Below are 12698 nucleotides of genomic sequence, written 5' to 3'. Positions count from 1 at the left end.
ACAAGCCGTAATATCCGGATCACAAGCCCTAGTATCAGGATCGCAAGCCATAGTATCAGGATCACAAGCCGTAATATCATTCACAAGCTGTAGTATCAGGGTTACAAGTCATAGTACCAGGAACGCAAGCCATAGTATCAGGATCACAAACCGTAGTATCAGGATCACAAGTCATAGCATAAGGAACGCAAGCCGTAATATCAGGAACGCAAACCACAGTATCAGGAACGCAAGCCGTAGTATCGGGATCACAAGCTGTAATATCAGGGACGCAGGCCGTAGTATCAGGAACGCAAGCCGTAGTATCAGGATCACAAGCCGTAATATCAGGAACGCAAGCCGTAGTCTCGGGATCACAAGCCATAGTATCAGGATCACCAGCCGTAGTATCAGGATCACAAGCCTTAATATGAGGAACGCAAGCCGTAGTATCGGGATCACAAGCCTTAATATGAGGAACGCAAGCCGTAGTATCAGGAACGCAAGCCGTAGTATCAGGGTCACAAACCGTAGTATCAGGGTCACAAGCCGTAGTCAGGAACGCATGCTGTAGTATCAGGATCACAAGCCTTAATATGAGGAACGCAAGCCGTAGTATCAGGAACGCAAGCCGTAGTATCAGGGTCACAAACCGTAGTATCAGGGTCACAAGCCGTAGTCAGGAACGCATGCTGTAGTATCAGGGTCACAAACCGTAGTATAAGGATCACAAGCCGTAGTATCAGGAACACAAGCCGTAGTATCAAGGTCACAAACCGCAGTATAAGAATCACAAGCCGTAGTATCAGGAACACGAGCCGTAGTATCAGGAACACAAGCCGTAGTATCAGGAACACGAGCCGTAGTATCAGGATCACAACCCATATAGCATCAGGAACGCAAGCCGTAGTATCAGGATCACAAGCCATATCATCAGGAACGCAAGCCGTAGTATCAGGATCACAAGCCATACCACCAGGAAAGCAAGCCGTAGTATCGGGATCACAAACCTAGGTATCAGGAACGCAGGCCGTAGTATCAGGAACACAAGCCGTAGTATCAGGGGCACAAACCGTAGTATCGGGATCACAAGCCGTAGTATCAGGATCGCAAGCCGTAGTATCAGGATCACAAGCCGTAGTATCAGGATCGCAAGCCGTAGTATCAGGGGCACAAACCGTAGTATCAGGAACGCAAGCCGTAGTATCAGAAACGCAAGCCGTAGTATCAGAAACGCAAGCCGTAGTATCAGAGTCACAAACCGTAGTATCAGGAACGCAAGCCGTATTATCAGGGGCACAAACCGTAGTATCGGGATCACAAGCCGTAGTATCAGGAACACAAGCCGTAGTATCAGGGGCACAAACCGTAGTATCGGGATCACAAGCCGTAGTATCAGGATCACAAGCCGTAGTATCAGGGGCACAAACCGTAGTATCAAGAATGCAAGCCGTAGTATCAGAAACGCAAGCCGTAGTATCAGAAACGCAAGCCGTAGTATCAGAAACGCAAGCCGTAGTATCGGGATCACAAGCCGTAGTATCAGGAACGCAAGCCGTAGTATCAGAAACGCAAGCCGTAGTATCGGGATCACAAGCCGTAGTATCAGGAACGCAAGCCGTATTATCAGGGGCACAAACCGTAGTATCAAGAATGCAAGCCGTAGTATCAGAAACGCAAGCCGTAGTATCAGAAACGCAAGCCGTAGTATCGGGATCACAAGCCGTAGTATCAGGATCACAAGCCGTAGTATCAGGGGCACAAACCGTAGTATCAAGAATGCAAGCCGTAGTATCAGAGTCACAAACCGTAGTATCAGAAACGCAAGCCGTAGTATCGGGATCACAAGCCGTAGTATCAGGAACGCAAGCCGTAGTATCAGGGGCACAAACCGTTGTGTCAGGGGCACACACTGCAGTATCAGGAACGCAAGCCAAAGTATCAGAATCGCAATTCGTGTAATTACAACCGTAAGCCATATCTATGTACTTCTCATTCCTGATCGTGATAAACAATGGTGTACTTTATTCTTGCATCAAGGTATTTTGTCTATTATTGCAAGACCAGGCCAATAATAATCAAGGAGTTATTAAGTTGTTATCACGAGATGTTAAAACGTAGCCACAATTGTTGAATTAACAACGACCCTATGGCCAAAGTACTGGGGAACTTCAAATACCCTAATCGCTCATGTCACGATATTTCCGCCACAAGAACACGCATACCGTATGTCTATTCTCTGTCTGACTCTACTGTAACTTTTATGTCACGTGTCACGTAGCATTATGATGAAAACACAACGCGTCGTACAATCTGGTTTAAACGACTTAGTATCTCATTTTAACTTATAAACTTGTTTACACGAATTGGTAGCTCGGTAAAACGACTCAGTATCTCGGTTAAACGGCTTAGTATCACGGCTTAGAATCTCGGTTAAACGGCTTAGTATCACGGCTTAGTATCACGGCTTAGTATCACGGTTTAGAATCTCGGTTAAACGGCTTAGTATCACGGCTTAGTATCACGGCTTAGAATCTCAGTTAAACGGCTTAGTATCACGGCTTAGTATCACGGCTTAGAATCTCGGTTAAACGGCTTAGTATCACGGCTTAGTATCACGGCTTAGAATCTCGGTTAAACGGCTCAGTAGTTCGGTTAAACAACTCAATATCTCAGTTAAACGGCTCAGTATCTGGCTTACTGAACGTTTTATCTTCAAAGAGATAATTAACAAATCATGTAAGTCGTTTTAACCAGTAATATAAGTCGTTATAAGGAGTAATGTAGGTCGTTATAAGGAGTAATGTAGGTCGTTATACCTAGTAATGTAGGTCGTTATAACGAGTAATGTAGGTCGTTATAACGAGTAATGTAGGTCGTTATAACGTGTTATGTAGGTCGTTATACCTAGTAATACAAGTCGTTATAACGAGTAATGTAGGTCGTTATACCTAGTAATGTAGGTCGTTTTAAGGAGTAACGTAGGTCGTTATACCTAGTAATGTAGGTCGTTATACCTAGTAATGTATGTCGTTATAACGAGTAATGTAGGTCGTTATAACGAGTAATGTAGGTCGTTATACCTAGTAATGTAGGTCGTTTTAAGGAGTAACGTAGGTCGTTATACCTAGTAATGTAGGTCGTTATACCTAGTAATGTAGGTCGTTATAACGAGTAATGTAGGTCGTTATACCTAGTAATGTAGGTCGTTTGAAGGAGTAATGTAGGTCCTAATAACGAGTAATGTAGGTCGTTATAACGAGTAATGTAGGTCGTTATACCTAGTAATGTAGGTCGTTATAACGAGTAATGTAGGTCGTTATAACGAGTAATGTAGGTCGTTTTAACGAGTCATGTAGGTCGTTATACCTAGTAATGCAAGTCGTTATAACGAGTAATGTAGGTCGTTATACCTAGTAATGCAAGTCGTTATAACGAGTAATGTAGGTCGTTATACCTAGTAATGTAGGTCGTTATAACGAGTAATGTAAGTCGTTATTACGAGTAAGGTAAGTCCTTATAACGAGCAATGTAGGTCGTTATAACCAGTTCTATAAGTCGTTAAAAGGAGTAGTGTAGGTCGTTATACCTAGTAATGCAAGTCGTTATAACGAGTAATGTTAGTCGTTTGAACGAGTAATATAAGTCGTTATTACGAGTAAGGTAAGTCCTTATAACGAGCAATGTAGGTCGTTATAACCAGTTCTATAAGTCGTTATAGCGAGTTTTGTCAGTTGTTATAGCCAGTTTTGTCAGTCGTTATAGAGAGTTTTGTAAGTCGTTATTACGGGATGCTTAATCGTTAAAACGAGATACTAAGTCTTTAAAACTAGATACTAAGTCTTTAAAACGAGATAATAAGTCGATTTATGTATAACGGGTTACTAAGGGTTTATACAATGATACTACGTGATACACGTATGCTTCCTAACTTGCGCATTTAGGTCATGCCGCAAATCGAAGTTAAACGGAGGCGATCAGATTCTTTTTATTTAACAAGAAAGCCGGTATTCCAATTTAAGTTTCGTGTGAACACGCCATAAAGCAGGCGAGTACAGACAATTCTGTCCAAGTAGTTCTATATTTATCCCGTCTTGCGAACGTCAAGAGGAATGATCGGTAATTAAGACATGTTCTTCAAATGTTTGCAGTCACATCATATAATTATGCGAGTGAAAACGTAATCACAAATGTTCACCGAAACACGGATCGGTAGCGAAGTTTTAAATGATGCACGTCTCAGAAAAGAGGTTTTCAAGTCCATTTAGTTTCGAAGTGTGTGCGCATACAACGGATGTAGGGCACATTCATCCCGGGAAAGATGCCCAGCCTTTTTTCAAGGCTACATACTACTTATTAATATCCTTATACATTTAAAATGTAAATTGGCAAACTCCAGACTTGAGAACATGCCATTTCGAGTGTTTCATGTATATGACAACCAGAGTCAGAACCATGAGTTGACGTTAGGCTGGGCGTCAATGAGGCAGCGTAACATTTTGACTTGCGCCGCTAAAGCACCATTAAATTTTCATGAAATCCATTTGAATTACGCCGGAAGGTATAAAAATAAACTGAAATCTGAGATATTCATGTTCTTCTCTCTTTCTGATTGCAAGTATCGGCCTAAATTTTAATTAAAACAACAATTAATAATTTGCACGTACACAATTTATGCAATGGTGCCAACCTCATTGACGTACATGGCAGCTATACCCTTGCACGTACACGCCCTGTGCAATGGTGCTAACCTCATTGACTTCATGAGAGCTAAATGCTTGCACGTACACGCTCTGTGCAATAGTGCTAACCTAATTGACATACATGGCAGCTATACCCTTGCACGTACACGTTCTGTGCAATGGTGCTAACCTCATTGACGTACACGGCAGCTATACCCTTGCACGTACACGTTCTGTGCAATGGTGCTAACCTCATTGACGTACACGGCAGCAATACCCTTGCACGTACACGTTCTGTGCAATGGTGCTGACCTCATTGACGTAAATGGCAGCTAAACTCTTCATCAACACGCCCTCTTAAATGGTGCTAACCTCACATGGGCTTCCCTACTTTAGTATGCATTGTTTGACACATTTATGAACACCATTCATTGACCGAGAAAATTGTTTTGTCACATGAAGGCCAAAGGCGAGAATAAACAGTTCAAATTACTTCTTGTTTACGTTTCTCAAATAACTCAAAACATATTTTGATACACTTAAATTACAAAACATTTCTTCCACGATGTCATATTAAACGTGCATATTGATGTCGCAGCCAAATCTAAGTGCGGAAAGGAGCCGCACGGTGCAACTCACATTGTCACGAGCCCAATTATAATCCAGGAATCTACTATGAATAATTCATGAGGTAGCCGGAACAAGAAGCCTTCCAGTAACACTCGAGACAATGAGGGATAGGTCTGGGCTTGCATGAGATCTAATTGTTTATAAGACAGAATTTAAAGCTGCACTCTCACAGATTGACCGTTTTGACAAAATTCAATTGTCTTATCATCAGTCAATATTTGCGTAAATGTCTGGACACAAGAGATATAAGACTGCGGAGAAAAAATCAGATCGCAAGTTTTCATTTTTACTAATTTGCCGAAAACTCATTTTTCTAAAGCGTTAGTAACGTTTTTAGTCTCTTTTATTTTCGAACGTAAAAATGGAAATTGCGATTTTATCTTTTTTCAGCAGTCTTGTATCAATGGTTTTTAAACATTACGCAGAATTGGCTCATTCCCAGACGAAAAATTGAAAAGTTGTCAAAACTGTCTATCTGTGAGAATGCAGCTTTAACAACACAATTTGTGATCAACAAATGCAGCAGAAATTCAACAATTCCAGGAACTTGATCTAATCTCCTTTCAAAATAATTTTACCAGTAAACAAGCATAGATATTATACTTTTTTTCTTGGCCCAAGTTCCTGAGATCGCATTTGATACATCGTCTGCAATTGGCATATGCCCGCTTTCTCGGCAGAAATATTGTGATAAATGTTTGTTTAAAACGAATGCAATTCACTAATGTAAATGCTAGCCAAAACCAATCTTTCCTACTAACTTCGCAATTTAAACACACTATAGAATGCACCACACAACTCAGCAATTTACATTTGTTAAAGTTGGGAACGAACAATTGAAATTAATGTCAGCGCGGGCATTTTATTTCTAGGAAATATCGTGCAGCTCCGTTTTAATTTTCTCTTGAGGTCAAGCAGTGCTTTCAATTAGGAGCGAACTACTAGAGGTATTGAGCTTCTACAGTTTGACTTAATATTACGAATAAACTCGATCTATGTTCTATTTATCGTCAATTTTGAACTCTTAGTATATGATAGAGTTCATTTTAGCGATCTACAAAAAATAGAGCGAGTGTAGCACACTGTCGGATCCGCTCTACATGATATGGAGCTGCAGTTAAAAGGGTAAATCCTCGATTGCCATTTGCCCACAAATATGTGCGAACACCAAGTAAAATTATTAAACAGAACATTGGAACAATCCTCGATTGTCATTTGCCCACACAAAAATGTAAACACCAAAATACAATTTAGCTTGGTTCTACCCGTCGTCAGACACCCACTGCTGACCGTTTTCGTTTGTTTTTTCCTTTGACGAATTGAGAGAAACAGAATGAGTCAGCCGTTGGAATCCGACGATCAGCGGATTCCAACGGCTGACTCATTCCGTTTCCCTCAATTCGTCAAAGAAAAAAAAACTTCCAACCATACTCCCATACTCTTAAAACAACTACATTCTAACTTACTTTTGGGGTCAAAAAGGTCCACCCTGCCCCCAAGTTTGTGAAGATGGCCGAGATAGACCAGTATCCGTGCAGCGTGGTACTTGACGTATTTGGCGTACTTGGTGCTGTGGTTTGTGTAGTACCATTCGTCCGACGGAAGCAGCAACTGCATAAGCATGTCCGCAATATCGGCGTCCGTCAGCGCCTGGTGGTAGGCTGGGCTTTGTGCCACCGAGGATAACGACTGCAGCAGGAGACACAGTAATTGCTGAAACAATATAGACGGAAAGATGAATATGTTGTTGCTGAAACCTTCTAGACAGATAGATGGTTTTATTGTTAAAACAGCCTAGGCGATTTGGGTTCATGTTATTGCTGAAACATTGCATATATATGTTTATGTTATTGTTGAAATTGTAGAAATACAAAGTGTTTTTGTTGAAACTTTGTAAACAGAAACACTATTATGTTATTGCTGATTCAGTGTAGGTAAATACATGTTTGTATTAATGTTCAAACAATGTAGACAGATCTGTATGTACGTGCTGAATCATTGTAGACAGAGAGATGTTTTCACCTCTGTATGTCTACATTGTTTCAAAAATAACATTTTATTTCTTCCTTTGCCTACACTGCTAAGACTAAGTTCTTGAGATTATGTAAGTACCTACAAGGTTTCTCGGTTGTTCTTGATGTTTCTCACTCAGTTATTTAATTTAAGTAAGACATTAGCTCTAGTTCAATATTCTTCAGCTGTACAATTAAGGGTGAATGCCATTGGCAGGTTGACAAGAATGGCTAAAAGCAATCACCTTTTTTCGGTTTATACTTATTTATTTTTGCTCGATTATAAGGATATGAATCACTCTCGTGTCTTTATCATGGGCAGAAACCAGTATTGTGTTCGAACCCACAACCTCTTATGTGAGAGGCAGCACCTATACTAATTTTTCCTCCCCGATCATAAACAAGTATTGGAGATGTTTATTAAACAAATTGTCCTGCAACAGACGGCACTTGGCATCTATACGTTTGTGAGGCAATTTTTACCTCTCTCCGATATTGATTTCTGCAAGTATGGAGCATTTTTGTAAAACAAATTGTCCTGTAACAAACGGCATGTAGTATCTGTAAGTTTGTTGGCAATTTTCCCCATCTCCGATATTCCTTTCTGCAATGCAGCAGTTTGCTATGGTGATCCCTGTTATCGTTGTGCTATTGTCGACACTATGTCGAACATTGCTCGGTTCATATCCGTGATTTGTTCAGAATATACGATAAATAATAACATTGATGAATCGATCAGGTATTTGTTAATTTCCTCTGTGGTTTAAGTAATTGTCTGCACTCCATTGTTATCCTTTGGTTTGTGCAATAGGCATCGCGGCGTAAATAAATTTTATATTGGTCATATCGCCATTTCATGTCAGTTGTAACGATATCACTGCTGATCGTACCGCCCTTAATCGCCCATACGTAATTCATCACCTTGATTGGAACACTCTTATCCAAAATCAATACATACACATGTATTCCAAACATAAGTTTTGAATGACAAACCATTAACTACTCACTAAATAATGCATTTATGGAAAATATTAAATACCGATAACAAGATTGTAACCGTGTATGAAATAGCTGAAAACTCAAAAATATTAAATGATTGGTGAATGCTTAAATATTTTCTCTGATCTACTGATGTATCATAAGGTAGATATACCATGTTTTCTGCTCATTTCTTTCAAATTTAACTCGGTATCCCACATACGAACCATTGTTCTCGACATTTATTCATCCTTTTTCAAAACATTTGTATTAATTGCGGTAAAATTTATCTGGGAGTAAGAGTGCATCTTTAAAATATTACGGTTATACGTAATACTCTTAACAGTATATCGCCCTTTGGTGTCGAACATGAACGAAACAATATTCCCAACCAGCCTTCGCATTGATTCTGAATGCCTATAGTCTCTACGCGTGACGATTTAACTGATTTAACTAACATTTGCAGCTCATCAAAGATTATATCACTTATATCATTATATCTTCCACTATTTTATGCCGTCATTTCCAGTTATAAAAGAGATATGAAAGAATGGGTCGTGTTTTAGATTTTCGTTTAAGTTAACAACGTTGTTAACGTCATCGTTGTTAACTTTATAATGCTTTACTGTTCTGAAAGGTTAATGAATTCACGTCGCAATGCCTGAACAAACCAAAAGAAAACAATGGAGTGCAGACAATTACTAAAATCACAAAAGAAATGAACAAATACTTGATCGATTCATCAATGTCATTTATCGTATATATCATGAACAAATCACGGATATGAACCGAGCATTGCTCGACTTAGCGTCGACAAAAGCACAACGATAACGGGGTTCACCATATGGCAAACTGCTGCATGGCAGAAATCAATATCGGACATGGGGAAAAATTACCTAACAATCGTGCAGATGCTGCGTACAGTCTGTTATATGACAATCTGTTTAAAAAAAATGCTCCCAACTTGTGGATGATCGGGAAGGAAACAGACTATGGGATCGTGATGAAACAAATTCAAAGTACCAGTCAAATACAGTGTTTAAGTGTCCGCCTCCTACTTTCTGAAATCCATGTCAACCTGTCAAATACATTCACCCTTAATTGTACAGCTGAAGACTTTTCAATAATCAAAGCGCGAGGCGCTGAAAGACTATCTGCGGGTGAATATGTGAGAGTTGCAAATTTTATTTGAACTATGGGAATGGTTGAAGGGCACATAAATAAAAGTGAAAAATGTGCCGAGAGCGCTTGTGCCCACACTGGGCAAGGAAACAAACATATCTATATCTTTATGGGGTTTTGTGTCATTTTGTTTTTGTAAATGTCACTTCAATCGTCGTAATCCTCCATCCCCATGTATTTAGTGTTACAATGCATGCCCCATTTCAATCTTTTCTAACGGTTTTTCGTTGCTTTGATTATATATCATACGATAGGAAAATACAATACATCATACATGTATCATTTCCTTTTATTAACATACACGTTTTGTTTAGGGAAAATCATTTTTTTACAAACAACTTCAGCAATAATTCCATTCAAACTGCACAGCTTATCACTTAAGTCGACATATCCCCATGTATTTGAAGTTACAGTAAATGCTCTTTTCAATCGCGTCTAAAGGTTTGTCGGTGCTTTGATTAGATAGCATACGTAAGAAAAGTTTTATGAACTAACACGTTTTAATTCTAGGAAAATGATTCTTTTTTTACGAGCAACTTTAGCAATAATACCTTTTAAAATGCAGAGCTTATCAGATGGTCGTTTTCCCGCGGTGAGGACAAACATGTGGTCAGTTAATGTAGTTGAAACTATTTTTAGATTATCGAACTTGTCTGTTTTATGAATGAGAATATGATTGTGCTTTTTAAAGTTTATTGATAAATTTAATGTTATTAATGTTTTATGTAAGTACCTGTGTAGAAATAGTACTAGTGCTGTTATGAATGCTTCGTTCTCTTTGGATGTTAAACAGGTTTAATCCGAACTAATTTGCTTCACTAAACGTATGCATGACTCACTGTCGTATCAGGGCATGTGTGCTTATATAAATTGAAAGCCTAATGTCTAAAACTATGCCAAGAATACACCGGAACGAAGCTTTTATGCAAAAGATGAAAACATCTCATTAGAAATATAAACGCCTAAAATCATAGAATGAATAGTATATTGTTATTGTGTAGCAGGTAAATTGCAATGTATAGTATTTGAAGCATTAGCAATGCGAAACCTGAGATACAACTATTTTAACAATCATTTCTGTTTCTTATCTCATAAAAGACAAATAAAAAAACACCATTACTAATAAGCGTGCTTCAGGGTCACGTCAGGTTATAATAACAAATCCTGCAGGCGATGGGGCACTTGCGGTCGGTAATCATTTCCGAAACATCATGAGCTAAACTCCGAGTGAATATCAATATGTTATCTTCCTACCAGAGCCTCCATTATTTTGACCCTCATTAATCTGATAAATATAACGATCTAAAATAGTTATATTCTGCTAATAATAAAACGCCGGGATACATAATTACAGCGCGGAAATAGCCGAACAAGCAAAAACTCATACTCGGACTGCAACACAACCAATCTATTTTTATGGTGTCGACGTCATTCTGCTAAACATAGAGCGCATTGAGACAAAAAAATGGGTTAAAACGACATAAATAGAAGTAGTTCTTTGGAGTTTGTGGTCTTAAGACTACCTGCGCGCATGCGCAGATAGTCTAAAAATTGCTCAATAATGTCTTCCTTAATTTAAATAACTGAGTGAGAAATATCAAGGACAACCGCAAAACCCTGTAGATATTTACAGATATCAAGAACTAAGAAGTCTCAAACGTGTAAAATCATACACGGACCAAAATGAAAACTCGTTCACATATTTTATATTGGTAATTTGTTTTCTTTTTGTTCAAACTCATGCTTTTTCGGCAGCAGTGTAGACAGATATAAAGGTAATATACTGGAGTATTACGTATAACCGTATCAACTTAAGTGTCTAGTTCCAAACATATCTTTGGTCTTAATGAATTACGTAAACCTAATTTGTGATAAAATTGTTATAATTTTTTTTTGACATAACGCATAATTTTTCCAATATTAAAACTATTGTAATGACATTTTAGCTACTTATGTGTCAGATTTTATACTTGTAAATATATCATTGCTCTGCACAATATATTTAAATTAATTTGGCCATATTAGGATTGTACAGAACTTTAAAGTTAACGTCTTCATTTTTAATCTTTATTTCCTTAGAACATGTATGTGCACATTTCTTATCTACAATATTTCTATCAAGGTCGGAGACATCTCTTTCAAATCTACGACTTTTATTTAAATGTATGAGCTTATGATAAAATAGTTTACCTTTTAAAGTTAACAACATGTCAGTTAACAACATTTAAAGCTTTAACAAAGTTCTGAACAATCGGCCCATTGATTGGGTAGAATTTAAAATGTATTCATTCAAAGGGCGACTCGATCACCAATAAAATCAGTTCAACTGAAATGGATGGCAATATGACCCATATAAAATTAATTCAAGCCGCGATGCATATAGCACAAACCAAAAGATAACAACGTAGTGCAGACAATTACTAAAACAGAGGAAATTAACAAATACTTGATCAATTAATCAATGTCATTGTTCGTATATCCTGAACAAATCACGGATATGAACCGAGCACTGCTCGACATAACGTCGACTATAGCACAGCGATAACAGGGATCATTATAGCAAACTGCTACATGGCAGAAATTAATATCGGAGATGGAGAACACTTGCCTAACAAACGTACAGATGCTACGTACCGTCTGTTACAGGAAAATATGTTTAAAAATAAAAAGCTCCATTCTTGCAGAAAATAATATCTGAGAGGGGTATAAAATGCCTTACAAACATACAGATGCTGCGTACCGTCTGTTACAGGACAATTTGTTTAAAAAATGCTCCATGCTTGTGTTTGATCGGGAAGAAAATAGAATATGGCCTCGTAATGATAAAAACAAAGTACGAGCCAAATAAGGTAGTATCGGTGTCCGCCTCTTGCCCAAGAGGTTGTTGATTAGAACCCCATCATGGGGTACTTTCTCATTGCCACTTAAAAGGACACAACACTGGTTTCTGCCAAGGAAAAAGACACAAGAGTGATCCATTACAGCTTTCAGCAATCCAACAAAAATAAATATATAAAATAAAAAAGGTGATTACTTTCGATCATTCTTGTCAACCTGCCAATGGCAATTAACCTTAATTGTACAGCAGAATAATTTTCAATCAGAGCTACTCATTAATGTCTTATTTAATTTAAATAACCGAGTGAGAAATATCAAGGACAAACGAAAAAGCCTGTAGATATTTACAGATATCAAGAACTAAGAAGTTTTAAACGTATGCTATCATACACGTACC

The 12698-nt window shown here is 38.3% G+C and overlaps 1 protein-coding gene across 1 annotated transcript in view; it reads right to left on the bottom strand.

Moving 5' to 3' along the window:
• The window catches only part of LOC128210573 (1-phosphatidylinositol 4,5-bisphosphate phosphodiesterase epsilon-1-like), a 181789-nt gene that overhangs the window by 63225 nt on the left and 105866 nt on the right, over positions 1-12698 (bottom strand). The window contains exon 6 of the mRNA XM_052914925.1: positions 6758-7004. Within this exon, the coding sequence (XP_052770885.1) occupies positions 6758-7004 (247 nt within the window). The remainder of the gene's footprint in view (positions 1-6757; positions 7005-12698) is intronic.

The sequence above is a fragment of the Mya arenaria genome, chromosome 12 (assembly GCF_026914265.1).
Source record: "Mya arenaria isolate MELC-2E11 chromosome 12, ASM2691426v1".
NCBI classification, from domain to species: Eukaryota; Metazoa; Mollusca; class Bivalvia; order Myida; family Myidae; genus Mya; species Mya arenaria.
This window is presented reverse-complemented; position numbering and strand designations above follow the sequence as displayed.